Source organism: Trichoplusia ni, chromosome 16 (genome assembly GCF_003590095.1).
Source record: "Trichoplusia ni isolate ovarian cell line Hi5 chromosome 16, tn1, whole genome shotgun sequence".
NCBI lineage: Eukaryota > Metazoa > Arthropoda > Insecta > Lepidoptera > Noctuidae > Trichoplusia > Trichoplusia ni.
This window is the reverse complement of record NC_039493.1, coordinates 9,509,451-9,530,893: the sequence shown is the minus strand read 5'-3', so window position 1 is coordinate 9,530,893 and position 21,443 is coordinate 9,509,451. Positions and strand designations below refer to the sequence as shown.

Sequence of the window (21,443 nt, the reverse complement as noted above, 5' to 3'; positions counted from 1 at the left end):
AATGCTTATAAGCTAAGTTTGGTAATTGATAAAGAACGTTTTTGTTGTTGAGATTTGTAGATAATTACCGATATGAACTGATAAAGTTTTGATTAATTTACAAATAACATAGTGCTGTTATTTTGAATTATTGGTTTAACACAAACCTAATCAGTTTCATTAATAATAATTAATAAGTATACTAGCTTTTGCCCGTGAGTTTGTGCGCGTAGTCGTCGAAAATAATTATAACAGGATTTAAATATGTTTTCACACGTCACCGTGCCTTTTAATCTTATTGGATATACCATTTATAACTCAAGAACGGTCAACCTGAATTTAATGGTTGGAGAAAATTTGGTCTGCTTAAAATTATACCCCATTTACAATAATTTTAAATAGCCATTTTAAATTACCAAACTTTAAAGATTATTCATACAAAATTTGTCATCCTTGTCATTTGTTTTCATCAGGGACAGATTTTTCTTATAAGCGTCCACATTTTAACTCTGCCCCATATCAGCAAGCTCTGTGGAGCCCATTGCGGCTAGCCAGCGTTACGAAAAGGTTACCGCAGTCCCGGTATACGAATGGCTAATGAAGGAACATTGATGAATTTCAGAGAGTAAAAGCCTGGCACTCTCTTCTGCTCAACCTGTTATGTTTGGTAAGGGATGATTTGGTAATATAATGAAATAATCTTCTGAGCGTTTGAAACACGTTCACACTAAGGTTTGGTGGAACGCAGTCGGTAATACTCGTAGTTTAAAATGGTCACAGCCATCACATTTTGCTATACCAGCGGTTTGTTTGCTATGACTGAAAATAGATTAATTTGCACATGGAAACGTTACCAAATGTTTTTATACCTAAAATGTATAAACGTATATATTATATATGTATGTAATAATTATATGTAGCTACATCGTATGCATTAAAGCCGTAGTAAGTACATTAACAAATAAAAAAAGAAATGAATGTTTCTGTACCACCCCAAAAATACCTCTATTCACCAGATTTGACCGTACCTAACGGAGACAGAAATGCATTAACGCAAACATTACGTAAGAAATGTGAAATTGTGAAGTGTTTATTTGCACACTTTTCTATATGTGATAGTTTACCGTCGTTAAACTAGTAAAATATATTTCTGAATTCTTTGGGGAAAAGTTACATTCGAAAGTCTAGTGTATAAAAAATGTTTCCAAACTGTGTTAACCGTGACTTTGATATTTTAAGCAACAGTTGGGACTGTAATTCAGCAAGTAGATGGAATTCGGATTTATAAAGATAAGAAATATCTGTTGCAAGATCTAACATTACTTTGCGTTTATCCTAAAATGTAATATTATTATTTATTACGATAAAAACCCGTTAGACGTATATCACCAATAAAGATTAGGTGTACATGAAGGTTTGATAAAGTAGAGCGCGCTATACACACCGGCGTACGATAATGACTCGGTCACAAGCTAGAGCACATAGTGTCAGACAGAGAGAGTGGACAAGCCTCATAAATTATTGTATTTAGGAAGTCCATGTTAACTGGACGTTTCCTACCAGCCGATACGCGGCGGACCTTCCAGACTATTGTTTTTGCATGAATTGAATAAGTGACGATGATTTTGCTACTTCAAATTATGACATTGGCATTTTGGTTTGGCTGAATTATGTAAGCTTGATATTATATGACAAACTCCGTTTAGGTATTACTTGATAGCAAATTTTGGTATACGTTTTAAGCGCATTTATGGACACGATGCGTAAATATTCGTACTAGGAATTTTACGCTTTCGAAATGTATACTGCATGAGTTTTACCTAGACTTCAATAATTTCGAGGTTGCTTAGTTGACATTCATTCCCACTAATATCGTGGGGACCAAGCGGTACAATGACCCAATTTGTGTGCAGTACATGTAGCTCTCCTATATATGTAACATATTAATGATCCTAGATTTGATTCCAGACAGGTACAGTTTTTATTCTACATACCTTTTTTAAGTCGTGGCTAAGCATAAGTGATTCGATCACAGGTTAAGCTATGCTTGACGGCTAGGCCAATGATGATACCTTTTTTAAGTCATCACGAAATGACAAGAGACTGAAAAGAAACGTCTTATATCGTTACTGATATGACATGAGACTGAAAAAGTTCGTCGTACCGTAATTTTATCAGCTAAGTTTTTCAGACTTTAGTAATTTCAAATATCCACACCGCACCTCAAAAACCACACAAGACTCAGTTGTAGGACAGACACACACATACAGCAATTACAGTCCAGTGTAATTTTAAGGTTGTATTCCTATTGAAATCTAAATGTAATACAAGATAAATAGCTTGGGGTCGAATGTCGATAAGGTTTGGGTTTTTGGCAAATTAATAGTCTATGAGAGATTGGTTTGTTTTATAACCCTATAATTGAATCTGATTTAGAATGAAAAGTCTACTATTTTAGTAACTTTTTGGTACAATTTGTTCATAAAGTGGACCAGAGTTTTGTTACGTTCTGTATAATTAATTTGAATTAGCGTCAATCAAGTCACGTAAAGTGCCAATAATAGGAAAGGTAACACGTTAATTACCCCATAAAGTTGATATGAAACAGTTGCTACGTCTAAGCTTTCACTAGTGTGTCAACTGTACAAATTAAATTGACACGCCACTTAAGAGGAACGCACGGCGTGTTTACAGAACTCATATTTCAGGTGCTCCCTTTGCATTAACTGGGGCGCGACATCACAAATCTGTCAGTAGTTTGTCCACCAGCAAACCATGAACATCGATTTAAGAAAATAAAAACGACATATTTGTGTGAGACAAAATACGCTCGATTTTCGTGGTTTTGTTTGTTAGTGGTGTTTGGCGATGGTGTCGAAGGGTGTGTTGCTGTCGTGTCACGGGGTGGTGTGGGTCGCCGCGGTGGCGCTGGCGCTGTGGGCGAGCGCCGCGCGCGCCGCCCTGCGCTACGACACCGCCACGCCCTACACGCCGCCCTACAACAAACACAGATACATACCGCTCCAGTAAGTATTTCTCATGTGATTTCAATTCCTTTATTCAACCCTAGATTTGTTAAGATATTTTAAAAATAAATGGTATCTTTAAGAAAATGTTAACAGTTTTTTGCGTATCAAGTAAATAAACTTATCTGTAAGTCAAAAGTGATGTATGTAACGCCTTAAAGTAATTGTTGAAACATTAACGTATCAACATATCTTTAAGAGTGAATGAGATTTTAAACTACTTGCTTACTATATAATTTAAATACTGGCTTTAGAATATCGCGGGTATGCATCTAACTCTTAAAACTTTAAGTCTCTTGACTATATTAGCATTTTCATACTTCATAAAAAAGTTCGATGTTTTTAAGTACTGATACTTTAAAGTTTAAAGGACTAGTAACTATGTATTGTTATTTTTAAGTACATTTCTTTTATAGCGGCGAGACAGAGCCCGTTTCAATGGACTCAGTGGATGCGGGATCATCATACAATGGGATGCCGATATCGGAGTTCATCCTGACAGCGCTGCGGACAGCCCTCGACGTGGTGCGGAACATCAACAAACAGCGCGCTATCGCAACGACGAACAACAACACCACAGCTGTTGCGGTATGAACAGATAAAATACTATTTAAATAACGTCCTCGAAATGATTACAAGCGTTAGCGCTGAAACCTTCAAATAAATGGAAATGACATTCCGAGGGTTGTGCCTGAGTTAGTAACTCAATGCATTCGAGAGATTCAAGCAGGTTTAGAGCTTGAATCGTCAAGAATACGTTGATACCATTCGCCGAGAATTTCAGAAATCTCCATCAAGATTTTATGTACTTTACGCAGCACTCTTGAACTGTACGCCTACAAGATTATTACTTTTTCTCTTCGCTCCTGGTTTTATTTTGCGAAATAAAACCTAGAGCCTATCCAATCCAATACACCAGTAAGGGCACAACTACAAATTTCGGTATATACTATAAGAAAAAACAGTTAACAGTCTAAGTTAAATTCGTAGATACGAAGATTTTTCTGAAAAAAAAAACTTTTGTTCTTAGCAATATTATAAGAAATAATATTTTTATTGGACACCATATAGCTATAGGATTCGATAAAGATAAGTGGTTGCATGGTGCCACAATGGGTGGTGGGTGGCGCTAAAAGCAATGATTACAGACAACCTTTTGATGGCCTTCATTCAGATGAGAAAATTATTGCAAATGTACCATTTGCGGTACTATGTTCTATGGAAAAAGGGCATTTTGATCAAATATTCATCTTGATATTTAGTTATTAGATTTTTTGCTCTATCTATGGCCAATATGTAATACTTCTCTTAAAACTATTAAATCGTTAGACCATCCTAAAAGCCATAATAATAAAACCAAGTTAAGTCAAAATTATGGCAAGGAATTCAGTAAATTGTTATTATACTCAATACTCCTTTGAAGATCGTTAGTTAGCGAGTCCCAATTAATAGATTTAGATAATCGAGTGTGAAGCACTCATGTAAAATGTAGACGGAACCAAATGAAACAAGGTCATGCTACGGTACTCACTGAACTGGGTGACCGACTCTATAGTGCTAACTGGACGGCGCAGGCGCATCATATTTAGACTACCATTTTGTGTCATGGTTCACACGAACATGTAAATCATTAAATGTTATATTGGATATTTAAACCTATTTTAGAAAGATCTAGAAGGTTTTTTAAAATGTCTCTATCTACTTTTCAGATATTGTTTAGTTTTCTAAATGTTCTGGAATTTTGATAGTAAACCTAAGGATAGGACTATATCGTGCTAGTAGGTGCTTATTAAAATTATGTGTGGTAAATCCTTGTAATGATTTTTGGGTTATGTTTCCGTCCGTTAATATCTACTTATGGAATTCAAATAGCAACTTGTCGCGGGGGTACGCACGAATGGTTTGCTCTATTACTTCGTGAAGTTTTTGAGTTAACAATGGTTATATCTAATAACAACACTTGTTTACAACGACTTTTTTTCAATACTCTACGTAGTTTTCTTATTTGTACTTCGATTATTCGTGGAATGTCAGCAAAGTAAATAAGAAATTTAACATGTTTCAGTCACTTTTAAAATAATAAAATGGTTGTCTGTCAAGTTTGAAGACATAAATAACAAAAGTTAGTTTACTTAACGAATCACACACATTTTCATGAAAATATGTAAATTCATTTATGAAACCCAATATACATATTTATAAGGTCGCCTCAACATCAATCTGTATTCAGGGGACAGGCATGAAGCAAATAGTGAAAAATAACTTATAATAGGTGTCCCTACTGCTATTTTATAGCATAACTTTCATTTTTTTTTGCGTAAAAAAAACCTAATTTAGAATATCGAATCCGTTTAACTTCGGATCTACGGTTTATCTATGCCCAAAGTACAGATTCAGTTCATAATACCTTACAAACTCCATTCAGTTCACCCCTATAAACCTTTTATATACAATCTTCATATTATGTCCAATATAAATTGGGCAGTAAGGTCAATTGAGGCCGCTTAAACTTATCAGCCTTACGATCTGACGAATATTGTCTACTACTACTACACATAAAAAATACTATTTCCAGTTAAGACAAACGAAGCTGAGGAACTCCACGGTGGGCAGCGGACGAGGGTTCGAAGACTATTATGACGAGCACCACCACTACGAAGAGCACACCACACCAAAGCCCATGAAACAGAAGGCCAGGTACACTGATCCCTGGGCCGGCTACTACGACTGGATCATTAACGAGGGATCCTTCAAGTTCTGGAGTGTTTTCCAAGTAAGTAGTGACAAATTGAAATCATAGACGTTCCTTTTTGCAGTGGTCCCGAATCAGGCGTTATAAGAACGATTATTCTACTCTGCGTAAGTTTCAAAACGTCTTTCGCAAGATACATCCATCCATAGTCATAGGTTTTGTTCATTCTTATTTTGGTCGTCTTGTTCAATGCTTGAAAATACTCTGCGCGGGCAAACTTTGCTAATCGTTGGAACATTTAGAGGTGTTATTATACTTATATAGGTCGGTTGGTCCTACGTCTTGAAAGCCTCTTTTAAAAAAAATTGATTTTTTTCAGTAGATCATGAAATGTTTCTATGTACCTAGTCCTTTATCAATATTTTCTGAATTTAGAGTATATGCAACTGCATGATTTAAGCCAATTACAATCAGTAAAAAATAAGAAATTTTCTGTTTTGTGTTGTAATTAATTGATTGGGAACGTGTCGCTTTCTTATTGATGTTGATCAATGACGTTTCGACTTACGATCTAATCTTGCTAAGATAAGATTGAGATCATGTTAAAATGAGTTTAATATTTCTCGTACCTACCGAATTATCACAACGTATTTGAGCAGAATACATGTAAATCTACTGAATACAATTTAAATACTTAATTACTACCTAGTTTTACGGCCAGGAACAAAAACATGTCTCTTTTGTTTTTGACACAGACGTCATTTTCTTCTGAGCGCGCAAAAATAGTTTTGACCTCAAAAGCAGCGTAGCGCATCGTAGCGCGAAATATATTGTTGTTATTAATTTCGTAAGAAAAAATCGGTATTACGTTGTCATTTGACTATCAGTTGGTAGTTGGAAGACATAACATTGACATAGTTTTGTAGGGGCTATGTTGTGGCCGTCGCTGCAGCCATGCCGAGACCTTGCCAGAGTCGTTACTGCTAAGTATTTCCTAGATCGAGGTTTCGACAACATTGCGAGTATGTCATGCATGTCAGCGAGCTTAAGATCTGTTCACATAAACGCATTTCCCACGATTAATGTTTTTGTAATAAATAGGACCGATTAAATTATTGATAACGCTTCGGTTTGGCTGCTTGTCGAAACGTGATATTATTTCCTTGGCCTCGACTTAAGTGCTTCTTCTTTTAAATGTTTCCTGATTTTTTTCTTATTTAACGATTATGTGGTATGCGATAGTAGTAAAGGGAAGACATCTTTAGGCTTCCTTTATTGTATCTCGGAGGTAATAATTCAAAATAATATCGAAACAGCCTTTGTGTTATAAACATACCAATTTAAAATAGTACCTTACCACCTCTTAAATGTTTATGTGTTAAGAACAACATTCATATGTATATTTTGCGAACGCTTTACTATATTGAGTTAATTCCAAGATTTGCAATGAAGTGGAAAAAATCGAGTAAAAGATTTGAATAGAGGTGTAAACATGGCGTAACGATTCAAAATGGTGGTCACGTTCCGTCCGGGGTGGCGCGGTGTGGCGCGGTGTGGCGCGGTGTGGCACGGCGGGAGGATGTGGTTCCGGAGCGCGGCGCTCAGCGCGTGCGGGTCGCGGTAATGAACCCATAGCTACGAGCTTATTCATTCGCTGAGCAAACCTTCCCGCGCATTATCAAAACCCATCTCTCAATACGTTTTGCGATTAAACTGACGTCAATAAGTTATATTTTTTTAGGTTTTCTTCATAAGTCAATAAGGATTAAGGTAGTTTTTCATTATTTTTAGAATTTAAGCAATGAATGAACGGTTTGTTTTATGTCGAATGCGGGTATTACAGAATTATGGTTTTTAAGTATTTTGTTGTATGTTTTTTCATGAATTTAGGTATTGAAATATTTGTGTGCGTTATGCAAACCCGTAGCAACGATGAACATGGTGTATAACTTTGCATTGACACCAAAATTAGACAAAAAATGTATTTCAATGGGAACAAATATTAAACCTCTAGCTGTAACTTATACTACACCTCAAATGAGAGACAGCGTGGCTTAAAGAGACTTTATAATTGAGTTTCATTTGACGCTACATAAGTTCTCTAAATTCAATATGATAAGCAGGTCTTACTTAAAACCGTATCCAGTTATCCACCGTTCTGTATTAAAATTCACTTCAAGACTACTGTTTGTTATTTACTCACTACTAACAAGTGCAATTTATGATTCCAGCTCTTCACTGCCGGTTTGCTTCTGTACGCCTGCTTGTCAGCCATCTACTACGCGAAATTCAACCCTATTCTACCGGACTACGACAGAGAATACGATGACTACTTCCTGGAGCGTACGGTAGGACGAAACGCCCGTAGTCTGGACCAAAGTGAGATGCCGTCAGGGCTGAGCTGGATGAACCCCAGGACCTTCCAGTTCATATTAGATGCCATATCTAAACATTACGAGGAGGACTAGACTAGATTTAGTTAACCTTTTTTTATTCGGGGTAACGACGACATTAGCTCTTACAATACATATAATAATATGAAAGTGGTATCTTAGTGTATATTACATTCAAAAGATCGTACGATCTATCCATAACTTGTTATTATTTCCTAGCTTTCATTTTGATAAATTACTTCTTAGGAGATTAAATTGTATCGTGATTTTTATTATGAGCTTGGTATGATACCTTTTGTATTTCGTAACTCTTAGAAAATTTTCTTACGTCTTTGTTACCCTGAATTGAAATTCCTAACGAATTTGACTGAAAGAATGCTCAAAGTACGTCTAATTTTATGGTTCCAGAAGAAAGATCTGAATTACAATTATGTTTAGTGTAGGGCAGGAGTTAGTAGCCCCGATTTGACGGAACTTAAATGTAAGTTCCCATTGAATCGGGTCTTCACTTCTAATGGAACATTTTTATTGTTTAATTTATTGCTAAGATATTTTATGCTCAACTTTAGTTCCTAGAATCTTGGAAATAAACCCACAATGCAACAAAGGGAGTTTTATTGGAAGTTAACGGTGAGATAAGTTGGATTTTAAGGGTGTTTTATACGCAGAGAGCGTAAACTGTGTTATATGAGGGTGTGGAGATGCCACCATGTTTATGTGACGTAACACCCAAATCGCGGGGAATAAACGTTGAACGGTGAAACCTCAACGAGTTCAGAACCACTTTTACAGCCAGCGAAGTAGGCGAATGGGAATTTATTACATAAATGCAGAGTAACGCTTGTTGGCAAATTGTGTGATCTTTATATCGCCTTATCCCGGGATTGTTGCTTTCTCGCCCGTTTGTTACGTAAGTGCTTAATTGTGTAACGAGTAGGTGTGAAGGTGTCGATAACATCAGTTCTGCTGTCACCTGCCAGACCGCAGACACCACAGTGGGAAACTTATTCTATACCATATTCATTCAATGAAACACGTGCTAAGCATACAATTAATTAATGTATTGTACATAGTAATTGATTTGAATATTCATAGTCTTCATATGTATATAGTAACAGGTGTATGTTTTTTGTTCTTTTTCTTAAGTAAAACGATTCTATTTCGGTAACAAAGTAAGTTTATTTTGTAATATTCTAGCAAACTAGCTAGGTACTGGTCGTCCTGTCAATACGTATTTTTATTGGTGTTTTAAAGTCGTGATCGAGTCGTGCGTCTGTGTGCGTGGCTGTTTACGTCGGTCCGGACAGCGTCCAGGGTTCGACGCCCGGCCGCGACCACTCGCTGCCTAGGATATGTACAGGATGACGCTATTACTGACTTTACTACCACGACTTTCCTTGCGTGTTACTACTTAAAATGTTTTGTTTTATAGCCTTCAGATCGTAGGTTAGCGTTTAAACTTTGGCTGACGACATGGCTAGAGTGGACTTAAAGTGTAATGTTTTGTTTTAAACATAAGGAAGGACAGTCGTGGACTTTTTTAGTTTAGTCGTTGAACGTATTCTCCTTATAATAATACGTTTATATTAACATGATCTATTATTTCGAATATGAATTAAGTCCGAAGGGCTCCGGGCGATTATCCTCTGTTATTAATAAGTATTTGATTGCCACTCAACTGTAACACAATATATGATGACTAAGCGTATACTCCGTAAATAATTAAGTATCTATGAGTTCACCGTCCATACGCCTTCATTGTCTGTGAAGCTAATTTAACATAACGAGTACGTTGTGGATGTTTTTATGTAGTATTCGTATTTACTGCGGCCTTGTCTGTTTATAGCTGTGCTATGATTTGTTGATAATACTCATTGTTGTTGTTTTAATACTAAGATTAATTTTAATTATTCAATATTTATAACGATTACCGTGAAGTTATTGTAATAATTTGAATATTTTATAAATAAACTTAAGTAATGTTTCTAAACTTTACGGAAACATAACTTAAAAACAGGGATCTATTAAAATGTATGAAAGCTATATGGACAGGTTTTTTCTGGTGATAAAGACATTTGTCTTTGCGTATGCCTGTGCCCGACAGCCTGTTGACAGTTGACCGACAGTCATTTGTTTTTGAATGTGACAGTTTATCAAGTCGGCCAGCCGGCGGCCAGTGTAGCCTAGTCACGCAACGATTTGCGGTTCGCAACGGCTATTATCTATGTAGAACATTACAATTAGTGCATATCTATTAGAAACAGCTAACCGATAGATAACGTTACCGTATAGATAGCGATCTTTAGGCGATCAATTAAGCTTTGTAGCTGTTTGGCGGCTCACCACAACACAGTTTCGGAAATGCCCCTGCGGTTGTCCATTGGGCGCGATCATATTTTGCTACAATTACTTAGAGCCACGGACGTGTTGGTGTGATCCGGGCGAGTTGGGAAGCTCGCTGGTCGCCAAGCTCCGGGCAGCCCGCGCGCTCCACTCGCCGCGGCCGGGTTGCCGCGCCAGTTCAACGTTCAAGTGCAGCGCAGGCGCACATCCGAAGAGACCGCGACCGTGCGCGCGCGCATGTCTCATCCCTCTAACATTTAACGAACGAATTCATAAATAAAAACTGTTTGGTACGCATTTGTTCTGACTAACACACATTACGCAGACTTTATCCAAGTGTTCAGTGTTTGTTTAAACGTTTCGTTTGAGACAGTTCGTCCTGTATGCCTGTGCTCTTTTTGGGGTCGAATAAGAAGGTAAATATCTTTTTACAGTTACACTCGATACAGTTAAGACATTAGTTAAGGATATCTGTTTAGCGTAAGCATTTCAGAAGTATTTTAAGGTATTAGTTTATTTATCAAACGTCAAATCAAGTGCCGTTTATGAGTAATGACAAATATAAAAAATAATTTATCATTGTCCGAGCCAATGAGAAAACTTGCATTAATATTTAAAAATATGAAAATCTCATTGAATGCCTAACTTGTGTATGTAAACAATAATTGTGATCATATGTCACATGTCACTACAAAAGCTTATGTGCCTACACAAAATTTAAATAAATAGATGCTACCGCTCGTAGCATAATAAACGTTCCTTAAAAAGACATCAACGACACATTATCATCGCATCATTAATAATTTAACGATTAATCAGATAAATTGTAATATCCCATAATTTTTATAATATATTACGTAAAATTATTCTATGTATAATAATTAAGATAATTTTAAAAACAAGTAGGTACTAGATTTTAGGACGCGCAAAATTTTTATACTAAAAGCATGATCCGATGATAGCTAACAATTATTTATAGGCCTGATATCAAGACCTTAGTTATTGTTAATAACAAGTTTAATTACATCACTATGACGACAATACAAGGTTAATTCATTAGTACTTTGTTTACACAAAGATGCATCTAACATAGTAAAACTATCCACATTAGCTCCATAATGTAATTAAAATAAGCTACATAGAGCCCGATGTTAAATGAGTACTAAATAACTAAACAAATAATCAATATAATTATATATTTTTATTAAGCACCGTTATTTAATTACATGCTTGTCTTAACCGGTTAGATTGAATTAATTAGTAGGTATTTGACATAAATTACTTTGTAACTGCATTAATCAATTAAAGGTAGGTATAGCTAATACTTGCGACGATATTCCCTGAGAAAATATCAGCTATTACAATATTTTCATTCGTTTTATACAAAAGCGTGAATTCCAAACTTGAATGTTTAATGGCCAGTGATAGATAACATTGAAACAAAACGTTCAAATTGCTTAAAAAGTTCTCTAAGCAGGTTGGGTTAAAAAAGTATTTTACTTAAGAATTTGACAGGTTACTCATCGCATTGTTTTGTTATCATTTGCAAAGAGATAAGGAACCTCACTGATTGTAAAGAACGAGCGAAAAGTATTGAGTCGGATTCCCCCGCGGCTGGAAAGGTTACTTAACGGGACATTTCGTTTACTATTCAAACTTAAGACGTCATTCAAATTGGACATCGCGGTTCAATACCTTCACATACTGTTATTCAATTATCATGGATTTTATTGTTAAACACTCCTTATAGAGTCAGTTATTTTAAAGTTCTATTTGCATTGCTACTCGTACAACAACTAATCACTCGATTCATGCGGCGGTTCAGTAAAAAATAAGTTACAGTTCAAGTTTTTGCGATTACGATTAATGTAGTAATTTATCTGTGAGCTAAAAGTGAAGTCATGGGCTAGGAGTATGACAGTTGTGAGTGATGGCCTGCCCGGGTGACACAGCCCAGTATCTTTTTTTAAGAACATCTAGATGATGGCGGTTAACGCGTGATAGCTTCTTATAATAGAGACGCAAAAAACTAGAAAGATGCGTGCAAAAACGAAGGCTCTACAAAAAATTAAAGTTGTACTTGTCATGCACAATGTTTAGCAATAGTCTTGTAAGTTTTTCAATAGTGGATCTGGTTCTCCAACTGAGTAACATTAATACGTTCACGTTCAGAGTACTATGATCATACTAAAAGCACACGTGAGTTCTAGTACCTATAGACAAGGTAGATACTTCGATGTGAAAAAACTATAATTCAATTGTAGACTACAGGCCTTTTCATATCTAGAGCAGGACAAAATAAATAATATATTTGTCATATATCAGTGTCCTCATAAAGTATCTACATAATGTATAATATCAATGAAGGCTTTTGCTTCTCATCCCTCTTAACACAAAAGTTATTCAACACAATCTCATCCGTTGGCCTGACATATCAATCAATAAATACTTCTGCCATACAAGGAAAACCCTCACCCATCTGGTAAATAAACTTCTATAAATCAGAATATTACAAGAACAATATTAATATGATTATGCAGTAAAGATCAAGCCCGTCACCTTAAGATGTTATGATTATTATGACTCATGCAGTACTTATGGTACCAACCTTTTTAATATTAATTTGATCTAAATAGAATCAACATTTACCTCATGTTTTTATAACTGGCTAACAAGTAAAAACCGTTCTGTATTTAGGATATCAATGAGAGAAAAAAGGATTAAAAGCTAAGTGCTTTGTCCATTAGGTACTAGTGTGATCTTAGGTTTCAATATAAATTAAGAATAACAGGCAGCAGAGCCTAGGCTCAGGGGAAAATATGTTTTGGATATGTCAATAGAAAGAATAGAAATAGAAAACTGAAAAAAATATGTAAATTGATGCAATTTATTAATTTCACTCTTTTTCGGTGTTGTTACGATAAGTAAGTTTTATTCATAAGTGTTGGGGCCGTTGGGGGTGTCAGGACATTTTAAAATAAAAACGATAATTCACGTCTGCCACTCTCCTTTACTCCAACAGAACAGGCCCAAGACAAAAAATACACAGATAATAATAAACAAAAAAATAGAGTATAAAATAATGTTCATTCGCGAACCGTTCGCGCGCATTTTTCGATCGCGTTGCGTCACTAGATGGCGGTGTGAGCAGCGAACATGCCGGCCGCCTTGGAATCCTCAGGTTTCAAAACTAACTGCATCGCCGTTGGCGACGCACCCGCTGTCATCCTGGATGCCACTGCTCGTCGTCGATGGCACCGGAAGTGGGCAAATTTTGGAGAACGCTCGCTGTACATTGCCCGTCACAGTTCGGAGTTCAGCAACCCGGCTCACACCGTCTTTTCCTGTGAACACCTTTACAATTCTGCCCATGCGCCATTTCAGAGGTGGTAAGTGGTCCTCCTTAATAACGACAAGGGTGTTCAAAGCTAAGTCCTGGTTGTGTGTCTTCCACTTGGTCCTTATCTGAAGCTCTGAAATGTAGTCTGTCGACCACCGCTTCCAAAATTGCTGTCTAATTTGTTCAACCCTCTGGAACCGCGTCAGGCGATTTGTTGGCTCGTCCGTCATGTCTCTGCAGGCTGGTGTCAGGAGCGACCGGCCGATGAGGAAGTGCGCCGGAGTCAGTGGAAGAAGGTCATGTGGATCAGAAGATAAAGGACACATCGGACGGGAATTCAGGACGGCTTCGATCTGTGACAACACCGTGCTGAATTCCTCGTACGTTAGATTAGCGGTACCCATAACGCGCCTAAGATGATGTTTACAGGACTTAACTCCTGCCTCCCACAATCCCCCGAAATGAGGAGCATAAGGTGGTATAAATTTGAACTCAATATTATCATTACACAAGTTATCTATAATTTGATGTGAGTGCTCGTTAAACATTAACTTAACCTCTTTCATGGCTCCTATAAAATTGGTTCCGTTATCCGAAAAAACTTGAGCCGGCTTACCACGACGTGATATAAATCTTTTAAGTGCTAATAGGTACTCATGTGCAGAAAGAGTAGTGACTAATTCGAGATGAATAGCTCGTGTTATAAAGCAGACAAATAGGCATATATACCCCTTTTCTAGCTTAGCCCCCCTACCTTTGCGGTTTAGCACCGAGACGGGTCCAGCGTAGTCCACCCCACAGCGAATAAAAGGAAAACCCGGTTCCAACCGCTCTGAAGGCAGGTTGCCCATGATTGGGGTAACGGTCTTCCCCTCTAGTCGCGTGCAGCGAACACACTGATGGACTACCTTTCTGGCCAGATTTCTCCCCCCTAATGGCCACCAACTCTCACGCATAGTAGCTAATAGCAGTTGGGGACCAGCATGGAGAAGTTCGTAATGGAAATGCTGGAACAATAATAAAGTCAAACGGTGCTTACTGCATAGTAAAACCGGGTGCTTTTTATCATACTCGAAGATAGGCGAATTAGTTAAGCGTCCACCTACTCTTATAATATCATAACTATCTAAAAATACATTAAGACTAGAAATTGCACTGGTAGTATGTAATGGTAGGTTACCTTTTAATTTTATATATTCTTTAGGGAATGATTCGCGTTGTGCGAGTCGTGTTAACATTTGTGTTGATGCACACAACTCATCCACAGATAACGGCCCTACCATGCTATCGTGTCGCCGTGTGCGTGTATTGTGAACGAAACGCAATACGTAGGCCCCTGTACGCCTCATGCGATTATACGACGAAAACCGGTCAAAATTTATAACTACGGCGTTATTTTTTGTGACGTCACATACTAAAGCTGTAGTGTCTATTTTTAAGTCTGGTAAATTAGTGGCGTAGTCACAGTACGGTGTTATACCTTGCTGTGACCTCATCAACTCATGATCCTGCAAGAACTGTGGCCCGTTCCACCATAGACTGCAGTCACTGAGCGAGTCCAGGCTGAGACCGCGTGAGACTAAATCTGCTGGATTATGTTTAGTACCTACATGCGACCAGATAGCATTACTGGTAAGTTCATTTATTTCTACTATTCTATTCTGAACGAAGGTTTTCAACGAATGAGGTGACATTCGAAGCCACCCAAGGACAATCGTTGAATCTGTCCAGAAGAAAGTTTTATAAAAGGTCAACCGTAGTGAATTAATTATTTTTCTATATAACCGTGCACCGATTAACGCCCCGCATAATTCTAGTCGCGGTATACTAGTCGGTTTTAATGGCGCGACCTTACTTTTAGCACAGAGTAACTTACTTGTAACAGGTGAGTTATCGGAGTATGTTCGCACGTAAGCACATGCGCCGTATGCACACTGCGATGCGTCACTAAAAATATGTAATTCTATGTATTGTGTGTGAGAACTCAAAACATAACGAGGAATACGTAACGTGTGTAAACACTGTAACGTACTAATAAATTTATCCCATGACAACACTACATCATTAGGAACCGATTCGTCCCAATTTATTTTACACAACCATAACTTTTGCATAACCATTTTTGCTATTATTATTGCCGGTGCTAAAATACCTAATGGGTCATACACTTGCGCTATAACTGATAACATAGTACGTTTAGTTAATGGGTTCACATTATTAATTACCCGTGATGTAAAATGTAGTTCATCCCTTTTATTGAACCACCCCATACCTAAAGTTTTATTTTGACACTGATCACCTAATGCCAATCTTTTTGATATATCATGTGCAGTAATGTCCAGATTAAATATCCATTTACGTAATGGAAGACACGCTGCGTTCAATGTGTCAGTGACCTTATCGCACATGTTTAATAAACTATTTAAATCATCATTACCTATTAAGACATCATCTACGTAGAAATCCTCTCTAATCACAGTAGCTACCTGTTCATCCTCACATTCACTCGCAAGTTGATTCAGACACCGCATACTAAGATAAGGCGCTGATGCCGTGCCGTACGTCACGGTGTTAAGGCGATATATACCTATTGGGTCCGATGTATTTTTACGCCACAAAATTAACTGTAATTCCCGTTGATCTGGTTGGATTAAGATTTGACGGTACATTTTTTCCACATCGGCACATGCTACATATTTATACTGCCTAAAACGTACTAATATGGAAAAAATGTCGTTCTGAAGCGGCGGCCCAATCAATTGTATATTATTTAATGACTTGCCTGTAGACGTCACTGCGCTGGCATCGAACACCGTGCGCAATTTTGTAGTACTGCTATTTTCATTTAATACACCGTGGTGTGGTAGGAAATAGTGAGGTGACCCGTAGGTATCTATGCGTGTCATGTGACCGAGACTTTCGTATTCATTCATGAAGTTAATATATTTTTCCCTAAATTCCGGCATACGATTAAACTTCCGTTCAAGCGACAACAAGCGTTTTTCAGCCCCAGTATAACTCTCCCCAAGAACCATAGGCGATTCCTTAAAAGGGATCCGCACTGAGAATTTACCCTCTTGAGTACGTGTTGTCGTTTCAACGAAAATATTCTCGCACATTTGCTCGTCGGCACTAAGGATATTCCCAACGTTAGTAATCTCTTCGAGTTCCCAAAATTGTTTTAATTGTACATCTAATGTTTGCGAGAAATTACAATGAATCTGATTAATGCGCAGACCATTATTACTATCATACAAGGGCCCAGACATTATCCACCCTAGCTTCGTATTTTGCAAATAAGGTCCATTTTTTAACCTTATTTGACCATCACTCAACAAATCCCAGAACTTATCCGCACCTATCAGAATATCAATATCCGACGGCGAATGAAAGCTCGGGTCAGCTAGTTGAAGATTGTCTGGGATATTAATATTATTTACATTTATGTTAAATGCCGGTAACCTATTTGTAATACACGGTAACACTAAACATTTAATATTAGTACTATAATGCTTAACCTTCGAACGTAATAATATTTTACAAGTGTGGGTTGACCTCGCGATTGAATGACCCACACCGGTAACTTGACAAGTGGACTGTAATAAAGGTACATTTAGCTTATCGCATAATGATTTTCTAATAAAACACTGTTGGCTACCATTATCAAGGAGCACGCGTGCCGTGTGAAACTGATTTTTATTATCTGCAATATCCACTAACGCTGTGGATAACAGAACCGTAGGTACAAAAGAATATAGCGTTTGTTTACAAAGCGAGTCAGTAATATCAGCTGACGAGTGTAATGACGTCGAGACATTAGATACGTCACTAGTTACCGACTGCGACTGTGTTTTACTCGCACCTGCCACGCTTAAGTTGTCTCCGCTATCGATATGAATAAGACTATTATGCTTTTCCAGATGACATAGCCTACACGGACCGAATGTACAATCGTGTACCGTATGACTAGAACGTAAACAATTCTTACAAATATTTGTTGTGTTAACAAAATTAATCCTATCTTGAATAGGTAAATTAATAAACTTAGAACACGTATACAACGAATGATTACCTTTGCACATAACACATACGCGCGGACGGCGTTTACTCGTTTTCGTATTGTTATTATTATTATCACCGGCACTCGTAGCGACGTAACTATGAGTAGATGGTTTTTTGTTATGTATTAATTGTGTTTGTTCACTACTTTTATTGTCGTGTGAATGTTTGGTGTGGCTTACTTTAATAATATCTAACATATCCGCCCTATCCTTGAGAAACTTAAGTAAATCATCTAACTTCACAAATGACGGCTTGCTGTTAGTATTATATAGTGTACCCTGATAGTGTTCCCACTCACGTTCGGTAATGGGATCTAACTTCGAAACAACTAGGTAAATAACTAACGTGTCCCACGCATGAGTTTGTTCCCCAAGTGAAGAAAGCGCACGTAGGTTTCTTAACACAGTGTCTATAAGTTTTCTTAATTGTGAAGCCGATTCTTTATGTAAAGAAGGAATCGAATATAAGGACTTGACGTGGTTATGTTGCAATAGACGTAGATTGTTGTAACGATTCTCTAGCAGCTCCCAAGCGTGAGTGTAATTGCTCGCCGTAAATTCCAATGCACTAATAACTTGCGACGCACTATTCGACAACGATGATCTTAAATAATGGAATTTTTGTATGTTGTCTAAATCCTCGCGTTCGTGGATCATACTAAAATACGAATTTTTAAATTCTAACCAACGATCGTACGATCCGTCAAAAGTAGGTATTTTAATATCCGGTAATTTAACCCGCATTTTGGTTTTAGTAACTACCTTATCGTAATCTACCTCCTTCTGCAACAGGAGCCTAGCGCACGCAACGGTTTTAAAATACTGCTCTTCGAAACGTTCTCGATCTTCCAAATGTTTTGGAAGGTCGAGCTCGTCCGCGTTTTCCTCGATTAAACTTTGCAAGTCGCTGTAAGATTCTAATAAATTGGAACTGTTATCAACGCGTAACTGCAACTCTAATGTTTGTTGGTCACTTAGCGGGCATTCACATCTTTTAATATAATTTTCAAATAATGTTAAACGGCCTTTTACTACTGCTCTTTTTTTCACAAGATCCGCCATCTTAGCTTCACTCATTTCGAGGAAAAAATAGGAAAACAAGAGTACTCACTGTAAATCTTCCCGTGTGAAGACTCGCGCCACGTGCAACCCGCAGAGACCCGCGAGATTACCAACCACACATCGGCATCGGGATTTCACGACACCGGCTGGGCACCGCCGCTCCACAACTAGGAACACAGCACAAATATTAAACACAGACCGAGAAAAGGGATAGGGAAACCTGGTAGGAAATCAGCCCTGCCGCTCCAATCCACTCGCTGACTCGAATTCTTGTTGTAGGTACTCGACGACTCGAACCCTCGTTGTAGGTACTCGACGACTCGAACCCTCGTTGTAGGTACTCGATGGCTCGAAGTCTCGATGTAGGTGCTGGATGACTCGAACTCTCGATGTAGGTGCTCGATGACTCGAAGACCTCGAAGTCTTATTGTAGGTACTCGGCACCCGCTGACTCGAACTCCCGTTGTAGGTGCACGCTAGCACATGTAATGGCGGGTGAATTTCTTGAATCCGTAATAATGCGACGGATACTCGGACTTCACCTCAATTATATTAGGACTCTTCAGCTGTTCTTAATTTGGCTCGGATGGACCATTATGTTGGGGCCGTTGGGGGTGTCAGGACATTTTAAAATAAAAACGATAATTCACGTCTGCCACTCTCCTTTACTCCAACAGAACAGGCCCAAGACAAAAAATACACAGATAATAATAAACAAAAAAATAGAGTATAAAATAATGTTCATTCGCGAACCGTTCGCGCGCATTTTTCGATCGCGTTGCGTCACTAGATGGCGGTGTGAGCAGCGAACAATAAGTATGGTCAATTTATATATTTTATTGTATCTTCTTCTTCTCTCTTCTTCTAATATATAAAATTCCCGTGTCACGATGTTAGTTACCGTACTCCTCCGAAACGGTTCGACCGATTCTTTTGAAATTTTGTATACATATTGGGTAGGACTGAAAATAGACCAACATCTATTTTTCATACCCCTAAATGACAAGGGTTGCCCACACTAAAATTTATTTTTTATTTTATGGACGAAATTTTTGTTTTCATTTTTTTATAATGTAGAATTAAAGAATACATCCCACTAGGAATAATTTATTAAGCAAAACGTTTGCTGGGTCAGCTAGTATTTTATAAAGAAGAATTATAATCCGTTTACCAGTTACATTTATTAGACTGCTGTGAAAATTACCTATCAAATAAATATAAAGATTACATAGAAAATAGAAATTAAATATCAAATGAATTTGCAAATCGTTCTCAAAGCACAGCGGAAATACTTATGCATACTTACAGGATGTATAGGAACAAAGTGCGAAGTCTATACAATTTCCTTGCATTCTCTACAACAAAGCAACAGATAACAAAAGAAAGTAAGCGATAAGGTTACTAAAACGCCTTTTTAAAGTATTATTGTTTTAGGTGTGGAAGGGAGATGTCGCTCTACAGCGCATAGTTCTGTCACGCTTCCTCAAGTACAATAATTTTACTTAAAGAGGTGCCGGCGGGCCCCTGTTATGTGTAAGTGTTGTTAGTGGCGACAGTGCGAGACATTCAACTACCAACTAGCGGTAGTCGGTAAGTCACTGTTATCCGCCGCGTGTTACAACCGTGCGATGATTTAATGCAAATCTCACGCATGTAATATTATGCAAACTGCGTTCTTGTGTGAGAACTGGCAGTGTTAAGATTTATAATGATAGCTTTAAGGTTCAATGTCATTTGCACTGCTACAAAATCCCTAATAAATGCTCTTGGCAAAATGTGGTTCATAGTTGACAAGAAATATTTTTTCTAATAGAAACTTAAATAAAGACTTTAACAACAGTCTTCGTAAATAAAATGTTTCATTTAACTAAAAAACTTCATTCAACTTAAATAAAGACTGTTTAGAACAGTCTTCATAAAAAAAATGTTTTATTTAACTAAAAAGTCTTCATTCAACATAAGTAAAGACTTTGAACAAATACGCCCCTCGCTTCAAAGTTTAGAATTTGTTTTATCACGAATTAGCGTCCCGTGATGTTGCTAATGAACGCACGACGAGCTTTGCAAGGCAGATGCACGAGCTTCCTGGAATTAGACTATTGGCAAGTATACTGAATTCAAACTTAGTTCAATGTATTGTGGACCTGTGAACGGACATGACAACATGTACGTAATTGGAAAAAAGGCATTGGAAGAGAAAATAAATTTTCTAGTACTCAGATATGGATCAAATCCAGTGATGATTTAGAATTACATTTTTTTTACCTACTTAAGAAAAAATGTTATCTAGCGATCATAAAAAAATATTATTACTCTACATAATATAGAGAGTAGTTTTGGGCAGTAAACATAGTTTCTCAGTTAGTCAATTATTGCTAATGATGTTTTCACTAAGAGCTGAATATTACGGTACATAATAAAGACAGTCCCACACAATACGGAATTCATTAATTTTCCTATTTCTTCTGTTCCGAGTCGTTTGGGGTTCAGAACAATGTATATTTATGTTCGTTTCATCCCTTCCATCCGTCATCTCAACACTCTTTT

The 21,443-nt window shown here is 37.4% G+C and overlaps 3 protein-coding genes across 4 annotated transcripts in view; 2 read left to right on the top strand and 1 right to left on the bottom strand.

Moving 5' to 3' along the window:
• On the top strand, nucleotides 1-8,697 carry LOC113502106. Its single transcript, XM_026883487.1, has 4 exons — nucleotides 1-3,005; nucleotides 3,404-3,593; nucleotides 5,581-5,778; nucleotides 7,929-8,697. The coding sequence occupies exons 1-4, from the start codon at nucleotides 2,848-2,850 to the stop codon at nucleotides 8,163-8,165; spliced, it is 783 nt and encodes a 260-aa protein (XP_026739288.1). The 5' UTR covers nucleotides 1-2,847; the 3' UTR covers nucleotides 8,166-8,697.
• A 1,317-nt stretch (nucleotides 8,698-10,014) lies between these two features.
• The window catches only part of LOC113502182, a 52,920-nt gene continuing 41,491 nt past the window's right edge, over nucleotides 10,015-21,443 (top strand). For both annotated transcript variants that reach the window (XM_026883608.1, XM_026883607.1), the window contains exon 1: nucleotides 10,015-10,849. The gene's annotated coding sequence lies outside the window, so the exon portion shown is untranslated. The remainder of the gene's footprint in view (nucleotides 10,850-21,443) is intronic.
• Nucleotides 13,424-19,725, bottom strand: LOC113502202. The gene is made up of 2 exons (XM_026883652.1): nucleotides 18,946-19,725; nucleotides 13,424-14,780 (listed from the first exon to the last, which is right to left on the bottom strand). Exon 2 carries the CDS (start codon nucleotides 14,727-14,729, stop codon nucleotides 13,611-13,613), a length of 1,119 nt encoding a protein of 372 aa, XP_026739453.1. The 5' UTR covers nucleotides 14,730-14,780; nucleotides 18,946-19,725; the 3' UTR covers nucleotides 13,424-13,610.

What these genes read in the sequence shown, in the direction of transcription:
- LOC113502106 (XM_026883487.1), top strand. Translation starts at nt 2,848, where the DNA reads ATGGTGTCGAAGGGTGTGTTGCTGTCGTGTCACGGGGTGGTGTGGGTC. An exon ending in ACAACACCACAGCTGTTGCG is followed by an intron (nt 3,594 to 5,580) that starts GTATGAACAGAT and finishes TACTATTTCCAG; the next exon opens with TTAAGACAAACGAAGCTGAG. An exon ending in AGTTCTGGAGTGTTTTCCAA is followed by an intron (nt 5,779 to 7,928) that starts GTAAGTAGTGAC and finishes TTATGATTCCAG; the next exon opens with CTCTTCACTGCCGGTTTGCT.
- LOC113502202 (XM_026883652.1), bottom strand. Translation starts at nt 14,729, where the DNA reads ATGCGTGAGAGTTGGTGGCCATTAGGGGGGAGAAATCTGGCCAGAAAG.